General features: G+C 40.4%; 1 protein-coding gene across 4 annotated transcripts in view; it reads right to left on the reverse strand.

The window, feature by feature from the left end:
• Nucleotides 1-24,360, reverse strand: part of CCDC170 (coiled-coil domain containing 170) — a 64,671-nt gene that overhangs the window by 16,661 nt on the left and 23,650 nt on the right. For 3 of the 4 annotated variants that reach the window (XM_081905153.1, XM_081905152.1, XM_081905155.1), the window contains 5 exons: nucleotides 16,874-17,005; nucleotides 13,711-13,967; nucleotides 12,581-12,725; nucleotides 10,909-11,094; nucleotides 3,345-3,662 (listed from right to left, as the gene is read on the reverse strand). In XM_081905153.1, the coding sequence (XP_081761279.1) occupies nucleotides 3,345-3,662; nucleotides 10,909-11,094; nucleotides 12,581-12,725; nucleotides 13,711-13,967; nucleotides 16,874-17,005 (1,038 nt within the window). The remainder of the gene's footprint in view (nucleotides 1-3,344; nucleotides 3,663-10,908; nucleotides 11,095-12,580; nucleotides 12,726-13,710; nucleotides 13,968-16,873; nucleotides 17,006-24,360) is intronic. The other variant, XM_081905154.1, reaches the window with a different exon arrangement.

Below are 24,360 nucleotides of genomic sequence, written 5' to 3' on the forward strand. Positions count from 1 at the left end.
TGTTCTCCATTTAAAGCACAATAATACAACCCTCCCAGGGTGCAGGCATTATGAGATACCACAAGAAGATTATTACAGTGGTACCTCTGGATACTAACGGGATCCGTTATGGATCCCTGTTTGCATCCTGAAGCAAACACAACCCGCGTGTGTGCGCGGATGACATCATTTTGACAGTCTGTGCATGTGTGAGTGGCGAAACCCGGATGTAACGTGTTCCATTACTTCCAGGTTGCCACGGAGCGCAACCCAAAAGCGCTTAACCTGAAGCATATTTAACCCAAGGTATGACTGTATATTATTTTAACCTTCTCAAAAATATAGGAGCACATAATTTCCAAACCTTCCACACACTAGATGACATTTTAAAATGTGAGCCTCAAAGCCTCACTTCTACCACCTCACCTGTCTCAATGAGTTGTTGGAATATAGGCAAAAATATTCGATAACATATTTAACAGCAAAGCCTAGAATTTCTGTGGGTTTAAAAATATATATTGAGCCTTGCACCTAAACACTACGTGCTAGATTTGATTTTACACTCTTTTTTTCTTTTTTTTGAAGAGGCCAGCAGATGATCGATCAAGTATAAGTGTATCTGCACTCCAGCCAAAAAACCTGATAGCACTTCCCTGGGAAAAACAAGTTTGGAGTATGCTCAAGTCTTTTCTGACACTGTTATCTCAGTTCCTGACCTTCAAATAGGAACTCTCCAGAGGCTGAAGTGCACTCTTCCTTACTGACAGACATCATTCTGGGGCCGTGTAAGCAGGACAAATCTGTACTATGTGCTTGTCGAAGGCTAACTTTTCTTCAGCAAATCCACTCAGTACTTTTCCATCTTTGCTTTCACTGAGAGTGGCCATTTCTATATGGACAAGTATGCACCCTACTTTCTGTGGTAGCCCCAAATGTTTCTGCCAGGCCTACTTGCACAGCATTTCATGAGAATCTTTCTGGAAAACCAAACCCAACAATCCCATCTCCATTCCAAAAAAGGGTGCTCTAACTTCCCAGCCACCTGCTACCACAAGTCCCAAAGTTTTATCTCTTTTATCAAAGCTATTCTTGCCATGAGGATATCACTGAAATTCTAAAAGATCTTTCCACTCAAGGGTAACATTTATAAGCTATTACTACATGGAGAGTTATCCCCACCTGACCAGCAGCCTCCAAGACATGGAGTAGGAATAGCACCGCCACTGAAAGAATAACATGCTCTACTCCAACCACCATCGCTCCTGCCTCCAGGGGTTCTTTCATCTGCTCATTTTCCAATTTAAAATATAAGGGGTTCTCAAACTTTCTAGCCCCAGGACACACTTGAGACAGTTGAAAGTACTAAGGGCCCACCAGTCACAAAATGATGGCAGGTGGAGGTAGAGTAGTGCGGTGGAGCAGCCTATTCAAGCCAGCCAACCTTCAAGACACCTTGGTACTTCAGCTAATTTGCCAGATTCCTCAGTGAACTCCCCACTGGTGCTTTGCACAATCAACTTGCCACTGGCACTTTTCTTGGCCATAGATAGCTATGCACTGGTAACCTCCACCTAAGTCTAACACAATGTATAAGGGCCTCCCCGTAAAGCTTGCACTTCCCTCTGCAATGTCAACAGAAGTGGTTTTCAAGCCAGAGAGAGAAAGAGAGAGAGAGAGAGAATGAATTGATGGGTGTGTATGCATGTATTAGGGGTGTGGTAGATGTGGACGACACCATTTTTTGACTCCTGGCCTCTGTGGACATGCAGTGTCCAACAGATATCCCAATATACAGCACCCCTGGAGTTGAAAAGCTTCTCCACCCTTAGTGCAAAAACATGGAAGCTAAGTTGTTTCCTGGATTGACTGAATAAAACACCAGTCACAACTGGTGCTGATACTGTTATTTTAACTCAGTGCATTTTCAACTGGAAACCACTCTGAAAGTCTTACAATAAGCAAAATATTCACTTTGGGTGCTGCACCACATGATATACTACTCCGATGTAAGTTTCATTAATTTCAGTGACTCTTTCTCTCAAGTAAGTGGGTATACACTGCAGTGCAAGGCTGAAGTCAATGGGATTTACTTCTGAGTAGGATTCTGCTGTGACAGCTATAAAGATTAATCAATATGGAGACCCATAATAAATAAATAAATAAATAAATAAGTCACAGGAGGAGCAAAAGTTGATAAAATTCAATATTGCTGTTATTACTTGATTTGTGATTTCACTCTGAGATCTCCCACTAGCAATAAATTGAAATGAAAGGAAATTATACCATCAATATACACAGTTCTGCTCAGTCACTGAGTTCCAGTTCAGCGAAATTTTAACAATGAAAAGCAGCCTTGCACAATATACAGATGGACAGGCCTCCAAAAAGTGAAACTGATCTTTTTTATTCCTAATAACTCACCTGTCAGACTTAAAATTTTGCCCATAATTTGCCTGTTTCATTTAAAATGCCGCACATGAAGTCTTCAAAGACAGGGAAGAGTGGGCTCTGGAAGTTTTGTCAACAGTTATGGAACCAATTCTTATCAGTAATGAACGGGAATTTAAGAGATCAAACAAAAAGATAATGATGAAAAAAGAGAATGATTGAGTATTTTGGTGGGATATGCTGTTGCAACTTGAAATCTGACAGGGTTAATATACTCTGCAAAAGCCTTGTGATCTGGCAAAGCTCTGAACATCTAATGCTGTAATTCATGCATGCACATACTTTCATCATGAGTTTACATATCAAAATTCTCATGCAACAGAAAGGCCACAGGGGATAAATAATTTTATGTGCATAGATTGTTTTCCACCAGAGGACTTTTCTTTACTACTATTATTTTTGAAGGCAGCCTCCATCCATGCCACTACTATGAGTGCCTGTTTGCAGCTATGCCTCTCCCTAGTTAGATTGTTTGTATTTAGATCAGCTCCCCTGCAATGGAAAAGAGGAAGGCTCTCTATTGTCAGGGAAAGTAGGATCTGCGCCATACACCCAGGCTGGCCAAATATGTTCAGGCTGGCCAAATTGAAATGTTTAGGGCAGCAGTACTACTGCCAAAAAATGCATTCTCTGTGGACCTGTGGTCAGGGAAAGGATTGGATCAGCTTTGGACACGCTTCTGATATGGGGCTCTGGGATTGTCTGCAAAGTACCCGTGCTTACTTTCCGGGATGATGAGGCAGATGCTGTGGTGCTTAAACTCCAACACTGAAAGGCTTAGATTTGTTTGTTTCTTGTTGTTTTGCAAAGGGTCTATGCAGAACAAGGCAGCCAACATGTGCAAGGTTTCAATTCACACAGAAAATAAGCTACAGAAAATCAAGCATCTCAAGCAATCACAATAGATAGCCACATACTGTTTTTTTGCTCTCCTCCATGCAGATCATTTCTCGAATTTTTTCTACAATGTCCTCCTCAGATCGACTGGCTATAATGCGGCTGCTTCCAAGCAGGGTGATGATTTGCTCTTTAAATGCATCGTGCAGACGCTTTTCAGCCCTGACCTCTTCCATGCTTCTTTTCAGGTTCTCTTCTTTCTCATGGCAACCTTTCTTTAGGTGGCTCACTTCCTCCTGCGAGACTTCCCAAGCCCTTTGACTTGCAGCCAGTCTCTCTTGGAGTGTTCTGATCTCCCTCTCGAGGCTCTGCTTAGCTGCCGTAGTGCTGCTCAGATCCTAAATAAAAGCCACAGCAATCATATTGTAGCCCCAATTTTCCTTTTCTATATTAATGCACAAAGTTTGCAGATTCTGCATTCAGGGTAATCAACATGAAGTTGAGGGGCCATGCCCACTGCTCACCGTACTTTCCCCTTTGAACAACCATGATAGGACAAGAAAGCACAGCACAAGCTAGGAGAAGGGAATATTTGGGGATGAGGACCTGGGCTTGCTTGTCCTGCTCTATGCCATTCATAGAAGTCTAGATTAAATAAATAATAATAATAATAATAATAATAATAATAATAATAATATGTATATGTATATATTTCATAAAATGATGTAGTCCCACCTATAAATCACTAGATGACACCAACTTTCAATACCTTTAAGATTCTTGCATACTTATGAGGATTCTCTGCCCCATCACAAACTCTCCATATCAGACGATGCTTTGGAGAGACACTGTTGCGGTAGAGAGTCTAAAATTTAAGCAAGTGCCCGTGCACGCACACACACAAAGTGCTTGGTTCTCATTCATACAATGTGCTTCCAAAACTCACTGCCTCAGAGAAAAAATACTGGCAAAGCAAAATTTTGGTGATATTTAATGAAACGCTGTGGGAGTTTGGCAATAAAAACATTAGATGCTTGTGGACACAGAAACAAACTGTTTACATTAGACGCAATCTATAAAAACAGCTATGGCTATTAATCCTACACGTTTAATGCACCTTCTGATTAACAACTGGGAATAGGAAATACTTTTATTCTATGCAAAGTACAAGAATTAGGCAACCAGCTGAGTGCATGTTGAAAGGGTGTTCTGTTTTTTTTTTTATGACTTATCTGGTTCTGGATGCCAAATGGGAAGTGGAATGCTAGATTTGAAGGGTCAAGTTTATTTCCCTAATTATCCCAACTCTAAGAATAGATTCTTTATAAGAAGAATGAGAAGTGTTAAGTGCATACTTGTCACCACTCAAACCTACTCTAATTGGAGACGTCACATTCAACAAAATCTGCCTTTGTATATTTTGGCATCCTTCCATTTAATTTAATTTTCCTGCTACTTTTCTTAAAAGATCTTGGTGGGGAGGAATCTAATCCAGTGCCAAGAATTAAATTACTGATATTACAGAAAATTGAGGAAACAATTTCAGATTGCAATATTATTTCAACAAATGCACTCTTTCCTCATCGCAGGTGCAGCACAACATCGTTTAGAAACAAAGAGAAACAAATGGACAGATTCTTCCAACCACTCCTGTGAGTAACAGAAAATGTTGCTATTCATATGCAAGGCCCAGAAAGCAGCCACGTCCCTCACACATGTTGGTGCATGTGGAGCACAGAGACTTTTCCCTATATTTAAAGCTCATACAGAAAAGAAAGTTATGATCTGTGGTGCACTCTTTCATATTGGGGCAATGAAGGACAAAGGTAAGGTCAAATTACAATGATATTGGTTAGGATACAGCTTCATTTGAAATCTCTGAAGAAAAACAGGATGATTACAAGCAGCCATCCTGCATTTAATGAGAGAAAAACAAACATTCCAGATTACATTCGTTTCATTCTTTGATGAAGAACTGCAGACAGTTCTTGGCACTGTGATTCAAAGCGTATACCAGAGAGGAAAGAATTCAAAGTGAAGAACAGCTGATAAGAAGCCTGAAAGAAACACCATCAGAGGAAGGACTGAAGGAGCTTGGTGTGTGTCTCCTAGAGAAAAGCAAGATTTTCAAGCGTTTTGTAAAAGATGCAAGAAAGGAAGCAACAAAAAACTGTTTCTCAGAACCACGGAGGTGGGGAGGTTTAAGAGGGGACGAGAAGCAAAAGCGATGACAGGGAAACTGATTTAGATCAAACAATTAGGAAATGTTTCCCCAACTATAGAAGAAAGTTAACAGAAAGCTGTGGCATTTTCTGGTTTTCAGGGAGACTAGAGAGGCAGATCTGTTCAAGAAAATTGGAGATATGAAAGGGACATTTCATACAAAGATTACCATAATAAAAGACAAAAGTGGTAAGGACCTAACAGAAGCAGAAGACATCAAGAAGAGGTGGCAAGAATACACAGAGGAATTATACCAGAAAGATATGGATGTCTCGTACACCCCAGGTAGTGTGGTTGCTGACCTTGAGCCAGACATCCTGGAGAGTGAAGTCAAATGGGCCTTAGAAAGCACTGCAAATAATAAGGCCAGTGGAAGTGATGGTATTCCAGCTGAACTACTTAAAATTTTAAAAGATGATGCTGTTAAGGTGCTACACTCAATATGCCAGCAAGTTTGGAAAACTCAGCAGTGGCCAGAGGATTGGAGATGATCAGTCTACATCCCAATCCCAAAGAAGGGCAGCGCCAAAGAATGCTCCAACTACCGCAGAATTGCACTAATTTCACACGCTAGCAAGCTTATGCTTAAAATTCTACAAGGCAGGCTTAAGCAGTATGTGGACCGAGAACTCCCAGAAATGCAAGCTGGATTTCGAAGGGGCAGAGGAACCAGAGACCAAATTGCAAACATGCGTTGGATTATGGAGAAAGCTAGAGAGTTCCAGAAAGACATCTACTTCTGCTTCATTGACTATGCAAAAGCCTTTGACTGTGTCGACCACAGCAAACTATGGCAAGTTCTTAAAGAAATGGGAGTGCCTGATCACCTCATCTGTCTCCTGAGAAATCTTGCGGGACAAGAAGCTACAGTTAGAACTGGATATGGAACAACTGATTGGTTCAAAATTGGGAAAGGAGTACGACAAGGCTGTATTTTGTCTCCCTGCTTATTTAATTTATATATGGAGTTCATCATGCGAAAGGCTGGGCTGGATGAATCCCTAGCCAGAATTAAGATTGCTGGAAGAAATATCAACAACCTCAGATATGCAGATAACACAACCTTGATGGCAGAAAGTGAGGAGGAATTAAAGAACCTTTTAATGAGGGTGAAAGACGAGAGCGCAAAATATGGTCTGAAGCTCAACATAAAAAAAACGAAGATCATGGCCACTGGGCCCATCACCTCCTGGCAAATAGAAGGGGAAGAAATGGAGGCAGTGAGAGATTTTACTTTCTTGGGCTCCATGATCACTGCAGATGGTGACAGCAGTCATGAAATTAAAAGATGCCTGCTCCTTGGGAGAAAGGCGATGGCAAACCTAGACAGCATCTTAAAAAGCAGAGACATCACCTTGCCAACAAAGGTCTGTATCATTAAAGCCATGGTTTTCCCAGTAGTGATGTATGGAAGTGAGAGCTAGACCATAAAGAAGGCTGATCGCTGAAGAATTGATGCTTTTGAATTATGGTGCTGGAGGAGACTCTTGAGAGTCCCATGGACTGCAAGATCAAATTCATCCATTCTTAAGGAAATTAGCCCTGAGTGCTCACTGGAAGGACAGATCGTGAAGCTGAGGCTCCAATACTTTGGCCACCTCACGAGAAGAGAAGACTCCCTGGAAAAGACCCTGGTGTTGGGAAAGATTGAGGGCACAAGGAGAAGGGGACGGCAGAGGACGAGATGGTTGGACAGTGTTCTCAAAGCTACAAACATGAGTCTGACCAAACTGCGGGAGACAGTGGAAGACAGAAGTGCCTGGCGTGCTCTGGTCCATGGGGTCATGAAGAGTCGGACACGACTAAACGACTAAACAACAAGAGAGGCAGACATCCATTCCAGGAGAAAGAATCAAAATGGGGAACCCAGAGTCCCTTCTGCATTTTGTGGGTAGTGTCCAACGGCTTCCATCCACTACAGAATGTGTCAGTGCAATCAGGCAAAGAGGAATTTTTTAGTTATTCCCTCTTCTCTGCAGACCCCTGTGCCCCTAGCAGATGTAGGGGAGGCACAGGGGGCTTCAGAGGAAACAACAATTTGCCAAAAATTGCCTCCCGCCCCAGTTCTGCTGATGAATTCCTTCTATTTTCTGCTGGATACAACCTTATGGTTTTCAGAGCTAATATTCATAATGCTCAAAAAGGCAAGGAAAGCAGAGATATCCTAGCGTCCATGTTTACTGCATGCAGTGATATACATACTGGCAAGAAAGTATACATGCTACTTTACAGGAAAGCACCTTACAGCAAAATTCACCAATTCTCAAAAAGTGACCCACACTTTCAAGTTATAATGTGATCTACTAGTTCAGAACAGCCTTCTAATCCTAGCCTATCCAGTGCTAAGAAGTAAATTTTCTTTTACTAATTTCAAACTTCAGTTAACTATTTTTGTAGCACCCGTTATTAATTATAACTCAGACAGCAGCCTTTGCCTAACAAGCAATATGTTCATTTGTTTGTGGCACAGCTTTTCTGCTTCTGACGTGAATTAATTATCCACAGTTAAGTGCATTTAGCACAGTAAACACACAGTACACAGCTAACAGGAGTCAGTAGCTTAACAGTGAACCTGAAAGAGCAGAAACACTCTGGTCCTTCTTGACTTTACTTCCAAACTAGAAAACTATTGTTACTGCAAACCATGTCTCTTTTCGTCCGTGCAATGGCCCATTTGAATACTATAAACCTATAGTTTGTCAAATATCAGGAATGAAAACTCACTTCAAACTATGATTTACAATCCTACTTTGTGGGTGAACTGTGATTTACATGAAGCATAGGTTGCTTGGCTTGGATGGAATGCCAAACTATGGCTTGCTATTAAACCGGAAGTGAAATGGCAAATTAGTGTTTATACAAGCACATTTGCAAGCAGTATTTATTTATTATAAAAATTTCTATAACACTCTTATATGGAAGATTCCATAGAGTTATGTGATCTGACCCTTGGAAATGCTTTTAGAGAAACTAGATATTAATTCAATACAATGTAAAAGGGAAGGGGGGAGTGATAGTACCGCCTCTGAGGTTGGAACAGGTCTCTGTATAATAAAAAGATTGTTTTTTAAATACTGTATATGTCCGAAGGAACAACTGAAGATGTATAAATTACTTCAAGTTCCTTCTTGACAAAGTTTTCAGATACTCTGGGGTAAAAAATCCCAAGGAAACAGAATTATTATTTGTTATAACTTGAATTTTTGTCCCTTATTTAAACAAAGAAAAAGTGACATTGGCAAATGGTCTAAATGGCAGCTATCTACCCTCTGCCCAAATGAAAATTGTTCCTAAATTATTATTCTTGTTTCAGGTTCTTCCCATGACACTTCATCTAGTCAAAGCTGTTACAATGATCTTGTATTTTTAAAAAGAGACCAAAATTTGCAATGACAATATATTATACAAAACCAGATAAAGGGGTGGGGGCGTCTTTATTTAAATCTATACTGCAGTGTTTCACACACACCAATTAGCCTTTATCATGATGAAGGCAAGAAAATATCAGTTGAAGATGGAAGAAAATATGTTGAATCAAGTTCCATTATCAAGTTTCACCCAGTTTCAATTCTTTAAAAAGTCATTGTTGCTGTCTTGACTGTTTTAATGGTTTTCTTATTTTTTATAGTTTTTTAAATTGTTCTTACCTGCCCCAAAATCACGTGTGATGAAGGGTGGGATCTTATAGGTGAGTGGCTTGAATGCAAGTGTTCAAAACAACTGATATATTAAGATCTGATCATGTTTCCAATATCTCATGAAATAAAACAAATGTTAATATTTGACAGATAAGTCACTGCCTTATTCTCCATTGTGGTTTTGGCAGGCAGTCTATGCTTACAAAACAGACTTTCCAAAGGACCATATTCCTTCCTTTACAACAATTCCTAAGTGCACCACAGTTCCTGTAAACATGTGTGACATCTATGCTGAACATTTTTAAAGGGCTTGAATTGAGTGACATAACTATATAAGAGATGTGGGAAGTTCCATGACCACTAACCCCGAAAGCAGTGTTCTTACTTCAATCCAAATCATTTATCAAATGTGTTCCATGATTTCATAAGTTGTATGACTGACCACATCCCTTAATAAAGAACGTATTTGTTCCTCTAAGTACTATCACCAACAGTATAGAAGTTTTGGGACTGTATTGAGTTCAGATGAGATGTGATCTGATGCGTGCCATGTCTTTTGACAGAATCTATGTTTTCTGGAAAGCCAATATCCCACAAAGGTCCTGTTGTTATGCAAGTTAAATGTGACTGAGTTCCATTGTTTACCATTAAAGTTTTCAGACAAAACATAAGTTTAACTTTATATTTTGATGTACTCCTGAAGTGTTTTCAACAAGATTCATGTGACATGTTTATTGTTCCTTTTAAAAAAGCATTAACTCATTTAATGATGCATTTTAAAAGCATTTACCCATTTAAGATCTATTAGATAAATCAGCCTTTAATTTAAGCCAGATCAGCTGAGTGACTCATGATCTTTTCTCTTTGCTCACCTTCTCATATCTAATGCTTGCCTGAACATCTGTTTCAGTAACTCTTGAACTCTTCCTGCACCGAGAACCACTACAACTTTGTGCAGACAACCACATTTGCTTACCTTATTACCATTACATGACCGGTTTCTTGAATGGCTTCTGGATTAAAATCCAGTTGCTACAGCTGTCCTATGTAGCTGCAGTCAACCAGTTTGGGGTTTTTGTATCTGAATCAAAAAAATCAAAACGAGGCACCCCATTTCTCAATGACCCATACAGAGATGGAGACCAGAGGCAGGATAATGATTCCCATCTGGAACCTGTGCATATGTTTGTGTGTGTGTGTGTGTGTGCTTACTTCAGTGTAACAGCTGCCCCTGATTACAGTTGCTTGTTTAGCAGGAGAATTTAGAAACTTATCAATTTTCAAATGTCATCTGGCAGCTCTTTCACTGTAAGACGGAAGCTGCAAAGAATAAGGGACACCTGCAGTTGGTATATGCTAAAACAAAGAAATGTCTGTGTCCATAAGTACAAAGTTTTTAAAAACAAATGGACAGTGTGAGGGGGTCTGATCTGGATTGGACAAGGGTTAAGAGTTAAAGCCCCTCTAGGATTCCAACTTTCCTAAGGAAAAAACTCCCATTCACATCAATGAGACTTTTTCTCCCCACATGGAAATCAGGCATGGGGCTCCAAGTTCAGATAGGGACCATTGTGAAGTGCAAAAGGTTAAAGCCCTATATGGCAATTTGTCTATTAAAAATGCTTGCACTTGTCTAGTTTGATTTTAAGAAAACATTTTGTCACATATACTTCTCTCTCCATCCCCAAACTTGTAACAAGCGACCACCTAGCTCTCTTCAAAGTACTGTAAGCCTTTGCATAAAGACTCCATGCCCCACAACAGAAAAATGAAAAAGACTTACATTACTTAACTTTTCCATGTCTTGACAGCAGGATGCTGCCTGCCTCTGTTCTTTGCTCAGTTCTGAGACGAGCCTCATGATGGTTTCTCTATTTGCTTTTGACTCCATGTCATGAACATTCATGGTCTCTTGGAGTGTGGTAATCTGTCTTTTTAGTACTTTATTTTCTTCATGCATGTCACTGATCTGGAAGCATGGAAGCTAGTTAAAAGTTGTTATTTAACACTCTTTCCTCCCCCTCCCTGGTTTATGCACATTTTAAAACTATCACTTATCAAATTATAATTATTTTCTTTTAAACTAAAGCCATGATCCAATCACAGTTAAACGCTTTCAAGTAATACAAATGCTTTCCGCCATAACCTAAACAACCTTACAGTTCTGCGCTATTGCTATTCTGTGGGCCTCACAACATAGATATTTACACATTACTGGGTCACATCTCACACATCCTAAAGAATAACCATTTCTGGATAAGTACGAAGCATTGCTTTGATCAGGTATGCTATATCCACTCGCTGGGTTTACTACCATAATTACATCCCTTTTCAAGGTTGACAGTTTCTCTACCTCTTGGGCATCGAGCTGCAAAGCAAGGTTAAATGTGTGGTGGTGGTGAATATGGAAGAACCTGCCTTATGTCAAGAAATGTTGCAAGGAGCTTGCTTAGGGCCAGCCACCTATAAAATGCTAGATTGTGCTCCGCGGCATTGCTCCAGCCTTAGGTCTTTTGCTGCTTTCATTATTACCATACATATTAACCACTGGGAAACCTTTACCGCTGGCTTGGTTTTAGGGGGACAGGATTGTTTGGGATTCATTTGGCTATCAGAATTATATTACCTTGGAAATGTGCTTAGCAGGCTATAGTAGGCTCCTTGTGAATGCCTGGGAAAAGGAAGAGCTATCATTAAGGTAATAAGGGGTATGTAGTAGAATGGTGGCAGATGGTGGACACACCAGGTAAGGGGAAGACACGGCTGGTTTTTCTGGTCAGTCATTCAGTTTCAATAACACTCTGTGGTCCCACAAATCACAGAGATGCTGCTTTTAAACGTCAGATCAGTTAAAGGGTAAAACAGCAGCTATTTGTAATTTAATATGAGAAGAACATGCCAACCTGGCATGTAAAACATGGGTAGATGGAGGGGAACAATTGAGAAGCTCTTCTTGATGTGTCCACTAGTTTTCCAGATGTAACCTCAACCTCAACGTGGGCGGGAAGAAGGGGTTGCTATTGTCATTAAGGATTGCATCTCCCTTCCCAGATATCCCGTTCAGCAATTTGCCCATTTTGAATGCCTGGACCTGATGCTGGGCTCTTGAAACAGGATTGGGATTCTCCAAGGGATTTTTTGAACTGGGCCTGTGGCCCTGGATAAGGAAATGCGCTTGACCTTCCAATATGAATCTGGATCCATGCCTACATTTTTTTTCAGAACCATGTCCTTTCTTGCAAATTATGCTTTCCTGCTCTGGCATGTCCATTGTTGAATATTTGTGGTTTCAGACTTTCTCCTCTTCAAAACCCCTACGATGGTATGTATGTCACACTTTCTCATTAGACTCTTCAATCAACTGCACATGACTTGGTAAAAAATGGGAACTCTGGGTTTGATGTGATATACATACAAATATGGCTTTGTCTCAAATTATTATATAAAACACAAACCTTTGAGAGCAGCATTTCCTGTGGCTCTTCTTTCTCTATTATGCTCATGTCAAAAAAATTACAAAGGTGTGTGATGAATTCATTATGCACCCTGCTGGCCTTAGAGGCTTGGGTCTTGCTCTCTTTGGACTCATTCAAATAGGTTCTAAAAAAATATAAAACAAAAAAACAAACAGCTTATATGATGGACACAAAACAAAGAACATTTTTACATCAACACAGTGGAAACTTCAGCTGGTGCAGAATTCAGCAGCCAGGCTGCTCTATGGGACAAGACAATCTGAGCATACTGAACTGATCCTGGCCCAACTGCACTGGCTGCTCATTGTTTCTGGCTTCGACCAATAAAGCCTTAAACAACTCAGGACCTCAAGGACCGCCTCTCTCCAAAAGAACTAACCTGCACCCTGTGTTAATCACCTAAGGCCCTTCTTTATGTGCCCACTCCATAAGAGGCCTGAAAGGTGGCAACATGAGAGTGGGCCTTTTCTGTAGTGGCTCCCTGCTTGTGGAATGCTCTCTTCAGGGAGGCTTCACGGATGTCACCCTGAACAACTTGCAGGAAAGGTGGGATGTAAATGTAATTAAACTAAACCAAATCAAAATTCCAGTTCTAAAACATCTGCCCTCCATCAGAAATCAGGTCACAAACTATACTCTATAGGAGTCCAGGTCAAACTCCATAGTGCATTTACAAAGGTTTTTACATCATACCTCCCTATCTCTAGGCACCAAAGAAACAGGATAAAACCAACAAGCTACTAAAATCTAGTTACAAGCTTCATATATCAGGGGAATGCTGTGGATGTGGCATATCTTGATGTCAGTAAGGTTTCTGACGAAGTCCCATGATAGTCTCCTAAAACAATTACCCAAAAAGCTCGTGTTATTAATCCTATTAGCTCTTACATACAAGCTCTCATCTTCCAACTGACCACAGAAACTAAAAAAGTCAGTGGAAAATACATGTGCTTCCCCAACTTTGTGCCCTCCAGATGTTTTCCAATATAACTTCCACAGGCTCCAGCCAGCAAAGTGTGGTCCAAAACATCTGGAGAGTAGCAGGTTGGGAAAGGCTGCTCTAGGGCAATTATTTTAGGTTAAGATGTCAGTTTGTTTGATGTCCTTACCTGACTTTACTTTCCAGTTCACTGGTTTTCTCTTTCAGTTCCAAATTCTCCTGGAGAATGGCCTGTGCTTTCAGGTCTGTTTGTTTTTTAGAAAAGGCAATTGTTCCAGATTCCTTCTCAATCTCCTGGAGTCTGCTTTGCATGGAGAGGAGTAGAGAAGATTGCCTAGCATCATTCTCCTTATAGCTTTCAACGTCAGCCTTCAGTTCCTGAACAGATACTTCTTTAGAGGCTATTTTGGATTTAAGATCTTGAAGCTATAAACAGAAATGGATCATGAAATACAGGCATGCAAGGGAAATCTCAATATGACCCAGTGCATATTTTAACCATTTTCAAGTATCAGGAGAGGGGGGCATAAGTTAATTACTTGTTATTAAGTTATTATTTTAATTACTGAATTTCTTCCTTCCCAGGACAGTTTTAAATTTGCCTATTCACTTAAATTTGTTTTAATTTCTTGCATCAGTGTATTAAATTTAACCAGCAGGGTGGACTGCGCGTGAAAAGAACAAGCCTGATACAACCCTATGCACATGAATTTGAGAGCAAGGTCTACTGAAATCTGTGCCTTTCACTTCTTAGTAAATGTGCATGGGATTGGTTTGAAAGTACCATATGGAAGAAATATTTTACCCCATTATATCAATCAGGGCATGTTAAGTAGACCAAGTTTCTCAAAAACACACTTTCTTTGCAAAACATGTCCCAAATGAAATACTACTACAGATTAGTTTTATAGCACCTTCTTGCCCCTAAAAGCGCTTCTGAGAAGCAACACAGCATAATAAATCTTCCATGTATGAGTATCAATGTGAGGCTCCGCCTCCTCTCACACTTTTTTTGGAGGGGGGGTGTCCTTATTTCAGTATTTAAATCTTTCATTAAAATTACTATGACGCTAGCCACTTCCTAAACTTCTGACAAAGGAAGATGATTTTAGCAAAGATTGTTATTCTTATATCACATGGAACTCATAAATGGAAGCCATCCTGCCTCATTGACTTATTACTTTTTCTGTATTATCTGAACAATGATTTTTAATTTTTTAAAAAATCACATCAAAAATGAGTTATTCAAGCTAAGATATGGTTACAGAACAGCAATTTGAGTCCTTAAATAACAATTCTCAATTTCCCAGTTAAAAACTCATAGGGGAAGAGGGAGTCAAAATGTGAGTTGCAGAAATGAAATTAGCTACTTGGGGAAGGTTTTGCGGGGAGTTTGCCTTCCACTCACAGCCACAGGACCTTCTCAAAGTGGCTCTCTCACCAAACTAGTTGAACCAAAGTGCTTGACTGAATATAAAGTCAATGCTGCTTTATTTTGCAAATATCTGTTGAAACATGTTCAGGATGAGGGTTTTAAACCAGATTATTAAACAGGAATAAAGAGAACCACTGCAAGATTTACAGTTAAACTTTAATCTGCACAACAAATATAATGGAACTGCTATTTACAGAATTAACAGAATTTATGGAAACAGGTGCTTGAGAAGCTTCAGGTTCACCATATGCTGAAGTGTGACATTTGCACTTCAAAATCGTGGGAACTATACTTAACATGCTAACAAGATGCAATAAGGAAAGAAAATCACTTTTCACTCAAAAGTTAATTAAATGGATCTGGCAACAACAAATGTATTCACTTTTTGCAACCATGCAATGTGTTTTGTGTTTTCATGTTGTAAACAGCCCTGTGATATTTGGATGAAGGGCAGTAAAGTAATTAAGTGATTGATTGATTGATTGATTGATTAAATTCAAAAGACTAGTAAACTATACCTCTTAAAGCAAAAACTTACACCCATAATAAAAGAACAAGACAAAGGAACCAACTATTGAATGTGCTGGATTTTGCTACAACGTTAAAGTTTATGCATTAAAGCACATTCTAATACATGTAATTAATGGACTGTCCATTAATTAAAAACAGAAAATATGAAAAAAGCAAAAAAGTCTGCAGATTATTTTCTTATTTTGTCATGTGTGACCTACATTTACAATTTGATGGAGAAACGCATCAGATTAACCTACAGATGAAGCAAATTATACTGCTTACCCATGTATTGGAGAAGATTCACACTGCCACCCTCATTTCATGGACAGAAGTTGACTGGAATTGCAGCTGAGTCAACACTGGCAATGGGATTGTGTTCTCCACTGCACTTGAGGGCAGCAGGCTACATTAGGGAATGTATGATAAGCCTCTGGCACACATAGTTATAATCTCCAACAGAAGGGAATGGCCAAGGGACTTGGGACCAGCTTGGGCAGGGAGACTGCTGCTGCCCACATCATCTGCCACCTAAGGTGATTGCCTCACTCCACTTAATGGTAGCAGCCCAGTCCTAAAAAATGTCCTTAGAAGGTCCAGTCCACACATGATCACTTGAAAGTCGCTTCCACTACCTTCACAACCTTAAAACTAGAAAACCAGCCTGAAATCTGAAAACTAGAGGATGAGAAATGCCAATTTCAGTGCTTAGGCCATGCAATTGTAGAAGAATACCGCCGTGAATATAGCAAACACTGTACAGTACATGTGCTTATTCATGCACAGTGATGTCATGGCACTCATGCTTCTTGCCTGTGAACAACTTCCTGAAGCCTGCAGTTTGCGTGCTGTGAATGGTTAGTTAGGCATGGCCAATACAAAGTCTTATTAACCAGAATAAACCATTTTAAAACTGGGAATGCCCTTTGTCTGAAAGCTCAGAGAGGAGCTGCCAGTCAGGGTAGACAATACTGAGCTAGTTGGACCAATGCTTTGACACAGTATAAAGCACCTTCAGCTGTTCCTCTGCCATCTTGCTCGCATTTGATTCACTTCAATAAGATTTAAGTAGTATGTGAGCTATGGGACCTGGATGGCTAAGCCAAGGGGAAACAAGACTAAGGTCCAATATCAGTCATTCTTACTGAACTCAGTGAAACCTCTGGTTTGTAGTCTAAGGCCTAAAAGAAAGTTTGGAGACTTCAGAGGAGACAAACCTCTGGGCACAAGCCAAATACTCTAACCATGACCAGGATACCTGTAAAATGAGGCATTTATCAGCATGTACCATCTGGTAAGTGTAGCTCACTGGATGTTTTCTGTGGGTCAAGAAACATTTGTGATACAAAAAGGTTAAGAAACATTTTCATGTCAGTTCCAAACTTACCTCTGCCTGGGAACATTCATACTTCACCAGGAGTGCTGCTAACTCACTACGAGCCGTTTCTGCTGCATTCCGATAGTGGCACAGCTGCTCTCGAGTAACAGGAACATCCGACAGAAAATAATTATGAGCTCCCTAGTGAAAATGGTATTGTCAGGGTCAAAGGCAAAGAATAAGAACTCCTTGTTTTCTTTTTCTTTTTCTGTCATTGCTTCACTTAGGATTGCAAAGGACCAATTTTAAAGACAGCTTGAGGTGACACTGATTACTGGATACATTCCAATCTGGTGCATGACCTGGGCAAGAAAATCAACTGGGGGGAGTGCTGCCGTGTTAATTTTCTAGGGCCTCTCAGGGACTTTCGATGCCATCAGCCATGGTAGAATTCTGGATTGCCTTGCCAGAGTAGAATTTGCAGCTAAAGTATTATGATGGCTATGATGGTTTCTGGAGGCATAGACCCAGGAAGTGGTGTTGAAAGGCCTCTGTTCTATATAATGGCTATTGATCATTGGGATACTCAGCTTGCAAATTGGTGCTTGCAAATTGCTGTGACCCAGAAGAAGAAGAAGAAGAAGAAGAAGAAGAAGAAGTTTGGATTTGATATCCCGCTTTATCACTACCCGAAGGAGTCTCAAAGCGGCTAGCAGTCTCCTTTCCCTTCCTCCCTCACAACAAGCACTCTGTGAGGTGAGTGAGGCTGAGAGACTTCAAAGAAGCGTGGCTAGCCCAAGGTCGCCCAGCAGCTGCATGTGGAGGAGCGGGGAATTGAACCCGGTTCACCAAATTACGAGACTACTGCTCTTAACCACTACACCACACTGGCTCTCTACACACTGGCTCTCTACACAATGGCCCACTACACCCCACTGACCCAGGCTTTCCAGGTATTGCCAATCAGCTGATAAGAAGTGCCTGCAACCCCATGATCCAGCCACAACTTTGTCTGCCCTAATGGGTGACATCAGGTGTGCAGTGTGTGTGGCTAAGTCAAAACAGCCTCATGGGTCAAAGTAGACATTCTATTAAAGTGGAAAAGTAGAATATAGTTTTTAAATGAATACATGTTTGTAATTTTATTTTTTTTGGCTGACACAGTACTCAGGATGTTGGTGGTATTTTGCAGTTTTGTACATTTCTCTTGCTGTACAAGAATCCTGAATGTTGTTTCTATAGTCTGAGAACAGCTGGCAACAGTTATCCCCCAAAGCCCAATTATCTTAAATAAAAGCAAGGATTTGAGAACAATCAAATACATGCCTTCCAAATACGCTTCTGACATGACATCTGGGTAACTGTTGCATTGTTTATTTGAATAAAATTAAACCTAATGTGTTTTTGGAGCAGAATTGTATTTAACGCTATGAAGAAAAGATAAACAGTACAACTATGATTTGAGGTTTAAGGAAGGCTGGGGTTAATCTTTATGTGTATAAGTAATCAGACAAAGGCATCTAAATTAATTTCAGCTAACCATTCAGAAGGCTTTACTTGCGTTCAAGAGAATGTGAGTAGAAGCCCCATGTAAACATTCCCTGCTCAATACAGTGAAGGCTGGGAACTAAGCTAACTTGGTGATATTCATGGGGATGGAGCATTCCTGCCTGCCTGCCTGCCTGCCTCTGCCCCCACCTCCCCAAATACCCACAGATACAGTGTTTGCCTGAACACACCTTGTATCTTGGCTTCAATTTGTCTACACTCTGGACTGAATGAAAAATAAAAACCTAAACCTTCCAGTGCTTTTATTTCAGGCTTCTTTTCTGCAATTTGTCCACTTGTTGTAGGCAACAAGGAATTCTGTGCTGGCAAATGAGTGGGATGGCAGAAGAGGGACAGATTGTTCTGTTCTTCCTCCCTTCTTTCCGCTGCTCCTTGCAACATTTTGGTTTCTGTGATGACCACACACAAAGGGAACCCCCTTTCTCTGCTGCTAGCTTGCATGGAAGAAACAAGCCTCATTTTCATTCTGGTTCCAGTCCAGAAGAGAAGGCTTTCAGTCTTTTCCAGACAACATGGAAATTATGAGTCTCTTAGGTTGACAAAATAAGGTGCAGGCTAGTAACTTTTGTGGGCTTATTTACAAGGATGTTCTGTACTCAAATGGTATGATGCTCACAGACCCAGGAAGGGGTTAATGTTTCAAATTGTTATGGCTTAAATATTGTTGATTATTCCTTTAAGCACCTCATCTGAGAGGTTTTTACGTCACAATCACTGCTTTCCCCCATTATTGTATATTCTCCAACTAGCACAAGGTCAAATAACATAGTCTAAAAGCCAGCAGTAAACTTAAGAAAATCATCTCAGTTGAACCATTCAAATCCTTTCTGAAGGCCAGAACTAATGTGACTGAGTTCCAGGGATTAGGGGCCATCACTGAAAAGGTCCTGTCTTTATTACCTAAAGAAATGGGAGTGCCAGATCACCTCATCTGTCTCCTGAGAAATCTCTATGTGGGACAAGAAGCTACAGTTAGAACTGGATATGGAACAACTGATTGGTTCAAAATTGGGAAAGGAGTACGACAAGGCTGTATTTTGTCTCCCTGCTTATTTAACTTATATGCAGAATTCATCATGCGAAAGGCTGGGCTGGATGAATCCCTAGCTGGAATTAAGATTGCTGGAAGAAATATCAACAACCTCAGATATGCAGATGACACAACCTTGATGGCAGAAAGTGAGGAGGAATTAAAGAACCTTTTAATGAGGGTGAAAGAGGAGAGCGCAAAATATGGTCTGAAGCTCAACATCAAGAAAACGAAGATCATGGCCACTGGTCCCATCACCTCCTGGCAAATAGAAGGGGAAGAAATGGAGGTAGTGAGAGATTTTACTTTCTTGGGCTCAATGATCACTGCAGATGGTGACAGCAGCCACGAAATTAAAAGACGCCTGCTTCTTGGGAGAAGGGCAATGACAGGCCTAGACAGCATCTTGAGAAGTAGAGACATCACCTTGCCAACAAAGGTTCGTATAGTTAAAGCTATGGTTTTCCCAGTAGTGATGTATGGAAGTGAGAGCTGGACCATAAAGAAGGCTGATCGCCGAAGAATTGATGCTTTTGAATTATGGTGCTGGAGGAGACTCTTGAGAGTCCCATGGACTGCAAGAAGATCAAACCTCTCCATACTGAAGGAAATCAACCCTGAGTGCTCACTGGAAGGACAGATTGTGAAGCTGAGGCTCCAGTACTTTGGCCACCTCATGAGAAGAGAAGACTCCCTGGAGAAGACCCTGATGTTGGGAAAGATGGAGGGCACAAGGAGAAGGGGACGGCAGAGGACGAGATGGTTGGATAGTGTTTTCGAGGTTACCAGCATGAGTTTGACCAAACTGCGGGAGGCAGTGGAGGACAGAGGTGCCTGGCGTTCTCTGGTCCATGGGGTCACGAAGAGTCGGACACGACTAAACGACTAAACAACAACAACAACAAAGGTACACCTGGCATGTAAGTTGTATTTTGTTGCATTTATAAAACACAACAAACAGTACTGGATGGGATGGGGGGGTAATGGCTGTTAGATTATGTTTAGCAAGGCTCCTAGGCCTTTAAAAGCTGTATATTAAGAAATTGTACAGCACCTAAATTGTTTCTGGTGCTTGGCAAATTTTTATACATTACTATTTTTGTTTGTTTGTTTGTTTGTTTGTTTAAAGCAGCTCCTGCTGTTTTAGTTGTTATTTGTAGGTTGTATTATTTCACCAACAAATGAGTTTTTCCCAAACGTGCAGTGTTGGCCTGTTTGTTGAATTTCTGCACAGATGGTCACTAAAGCATATACAATTAAAAGGTTACTGTAATCAGAGAATTTTTTATTTTTTTTTTTTGCCACTCAGAGACAAACCACTTTATTAGCTGGGGTAAATGTTATCAGTTGGTTAACTCATAATTTGATAAAGCTTGCTTCCAATGACTTGGGCTCCACCCCAGTGATATGAAAGTACAGTTTTTGAATCTGCTCAGTGATCTCTCTTCCATATTTCTTTTTTTTTTTTTTTAATATAATTTTTATTAAGATTTTCCAAATTAAAAACAAATTAGATCCAATTCATACACTTTCTTCCAAAACCAAAGCCAGGACTTCCCCTTCCCGCCCCCAATTGCGTTCCAAATCTTCCGAATAAGCAATTAAATTCAACAAGTTTTTATCCCATGACTCACTTAACATCAATAACCCAATTTTTCCAAATTCCCATCCCCTAAGATCGATTTTTTCCCTTCCACGAGTTCCCCCTTTCAAAATTTTATAAAAAAAGAAAAAAAGATATGAAGATAAAAAATAATTTTACAACCTTTGGATTCCAAATTTCCCTCCCCCCTTTCTCTGTTGTGTTCCTTCTATCCCTTCATCCTAATGTCTTCCTGAAGTTCCTACCCGCTTAATCCATATCCCTCTAATAGTTTGCCAGTCATATTTAATTACAAATGTCCAATCTTGGAAGGAGTCTGTCTCAAAAAGGGGCCCATTTTTTCTATCCAGATTTTTATATCCAGGAGTAAAAAACTCCCATTTAATTTCCATAAGCTTGTCAAATCTGGATGTCCCAAATGTTCCCAATTCTGTCCAGTTCATGATGTTTCCATATTCTTGTCATTCTCTCTCCTCCTTCTGTTTCCCTGTTTTCCCGCAAAAATGTTCTTTTTCCATGACCTTCTTATTTTCTGCAGAGGCTTGTTGTTCAGAAGCAAAACATTATGTCATGTCCCTTTCGTTTTCCAACTAAAGAATCCATTGCTTCCTGTAGTTTGTAGCCCTCTGTAGACAAAACAATGTTCCATTTCTGCAGTTCCCAAGAGATTAAGAGTTACAACTGTTCAGGTTTCCTGAGAAAAACACATGCAATGTCACTCAGCTCCTCTAGGTGGATCGCAGTAACTAAGTTCCCTTCCAGATCAAATCCATTAATCCAAATAGTTTGTAAATCCTTATTTGAAACAATTTATATACAATTTAAAACAAATGTAACCGGCAAAGTCCTCAAAGCAAAGTCCCTGCTTTATTCTTCCGTTTTGACAGCCTTTGGCAGCTGTCAAAACTCCCGATGCTCTTCCCCAGGTAGTTTCGCGGATCACTCCAGGGATTCCGGGGGGGGGGGTTGTTTTTTTTAATACAAATTCCACTTTTCTCCTCCAGCACAGTCTTATAATTTTCCCTCGCAAAGTTGCTAATTCATGAAGATAAAGATACGCTCGATCTTAGTCGTTAAGTCCTTTGTTTTGGCTCTTCTACAATTAAGGGGTAGGCTGACTTCCTTTTTTCCACCTCCCCCGTTCGCTCCAGATTTTAAAAATTTATCCCTCTTTTTTAATCCATAATCCAGTTACTCACGGGTTCTTCTTTTAGGTCCAGATTTTCAATAGAAGAAGTCAGCGCTCTCCGCCGGATGGCATGCGGCTGCGCTCGGCAGGGATAGCAGAGAACTCAAAGCACCACGCTTCTCCCCGGCGCCCGATCCGTAGCCTTTAAAAAGGCTCCTTCACGAGCCGGGAGGGCGCTAACGGTGCCAGCCGAGTCTCCATGTCCACGGCCTCACTCTGGCCGTGGTTTTTGAGGGTCCCCGCATCGCCGGTGCGGTAGGACCCAGCCCCTGCCGAGCAGGCTCCCTCCGGAGCTCGGAGGGAGCCCGCCATTCGGCGATGGCGCCGACCCGGAAGTCCCATATTTCTTTTTTTTTTATATATATATATAAATATTTATTAGGTTTTTTAAAGAAAAAAAAATACAATAATAATAAACAGTATTGTCTTGTTTTAACAAAGTTTCATATCATCCTTGAGCTTCCTCACGCCTCCCGCTCCCATTTACATCGTTAATAAATTTTTGTCAAGCAAATTATCATCTTATTTCCAAATTTTGTGACCGCTTAATTAATTACAATAAAATATTTCTCCTACAAATTTGTTTTCTCTTAATCTCTCTTGTCATCAATTCCTGATCTATTTTAGTGATGGCCAATTATTTATAACCAAGCATCTTTCTTAACATTCCATTAAATCACAATATTTTTGTAAGTAAATCTTAAATTTCTTCCAATCTTCTTCCATCCTTTCTTCTCCCAGGTCTCGGATTCTGCCAGTCATCTCCGCCAATTGCATATAGTCCATCAGTTGCATCTGCCATTCTTCCAGTGTGGGTAGATCTTGAGTTTTCCAATTCTTAGCAAGTAATATCCTTGCTGCTGTTGTCGCATACATAAAAAATGTTCTATCCTTCTTTAACACCTTCTGGTCGACAATGCCCAGGAGGAAGGCCTCTGGTTTCTTGGTGAAGGTATACTTAAATACCTTTTTCAGCTCATTATATATCATTTCCCAGAAGGCCTTCACCCTAGGGCAAGTCCACCAGAGGTGGTAGAATGTTCCTTCATTTTCCTTACATTTCCAACATTTATTATCTGACGAATGGTATATTTTGGCAAGTTTAACTGGGGTCATGTACCATCTGTATATCATTTTCATTACATTTTCTTTCAAAGCATTACATGCAGTAAAGTTCAGCCCAGTGGTCCACAACCTTTCCCAGTCCTCAAACATAATGTTATGCCCAATGTCCTGTGCCCATTTTATCATAGCCGACTTAACCATTTCGTCTTGTGTGTTCCATTTCAGCAGCAAGTTATACATTCTTGAAAGTACCTTAGTCTTGGGTTCTAACAGTTCTGTTTCCAATTTCGATTTCTCCACCTGGAATCCTAACTTTTTGTCACTTTTAAAGATTTCCTTAATCTGAGCGTAATGTAACCAGTCTCGCACTTTATCCTTCATTTTCTCCATACTCTGCAATTTCCAATTATCAATCAGAGAATATTTTAGCAATCGTAAATCCACTGAGATCCAAGAAACAGGCTGCATAAAATAAAGCTGGGGAAAATGCACAAAGCAAATACATTTTGCTCATTTCTGTTCTAAACTGCTGGATGACTGGGCATCAAAAACCAGGTAAAGTAATGAGGTAGTGGTTTCCTCTGCTCTACTTCCATATGAAATGCTGTAGTAAAAGCGGCTGAGAGACGAGAACAACCACTCCGAACTGATCCATGTGCCTAGACTATGTGTCAGAATAGCTTCGGAACTACAGAGCCTAACACATCCCATCCACCATGCCAGGTGCTCAACCATCTCCTGTGTTTGCAGTTCCAGTCAGGCAGCAAACCCAGGATATTTATGGAGCCTAGCATATATGGGTGGTTTAAAAGTTGCAAAGGCAAAAGCAGAGCATGCCTCCCAATCTATTATACTAACTGTCCTCGCAAGATCTAGGTAGCATCCCTGCAACATGTGGCTGAGAACACTCCCACCAGCTTTCCCCATTTTGCAACAACCATTGCGTCAACCTTATATAATCATCTTAAATGTGATATGTGATTTTTGGATATTTCTGTTTCCCTTTAGTCTATGTGTAAGGAAAAACAGACCTTGACATGTTCTGCTGGGTTGGATCTATAAATCAGATATATTCATTTATTTTGGACTCTAATAGTGTC

This window comes from Podarcis melisellensis (genome assembly GCF_964234715.1).
Source record: "Podarcis melisellensis genome assembly, chromosome: 3".
In the NCBI taxonomy this organism is placed as follows: domain Eukaryota; kingdom Metazoa; phylum Chordata; class Lepidosauria; order Squamata; family Lacertidae; genus Podarcis; species Podarcis melisellensis.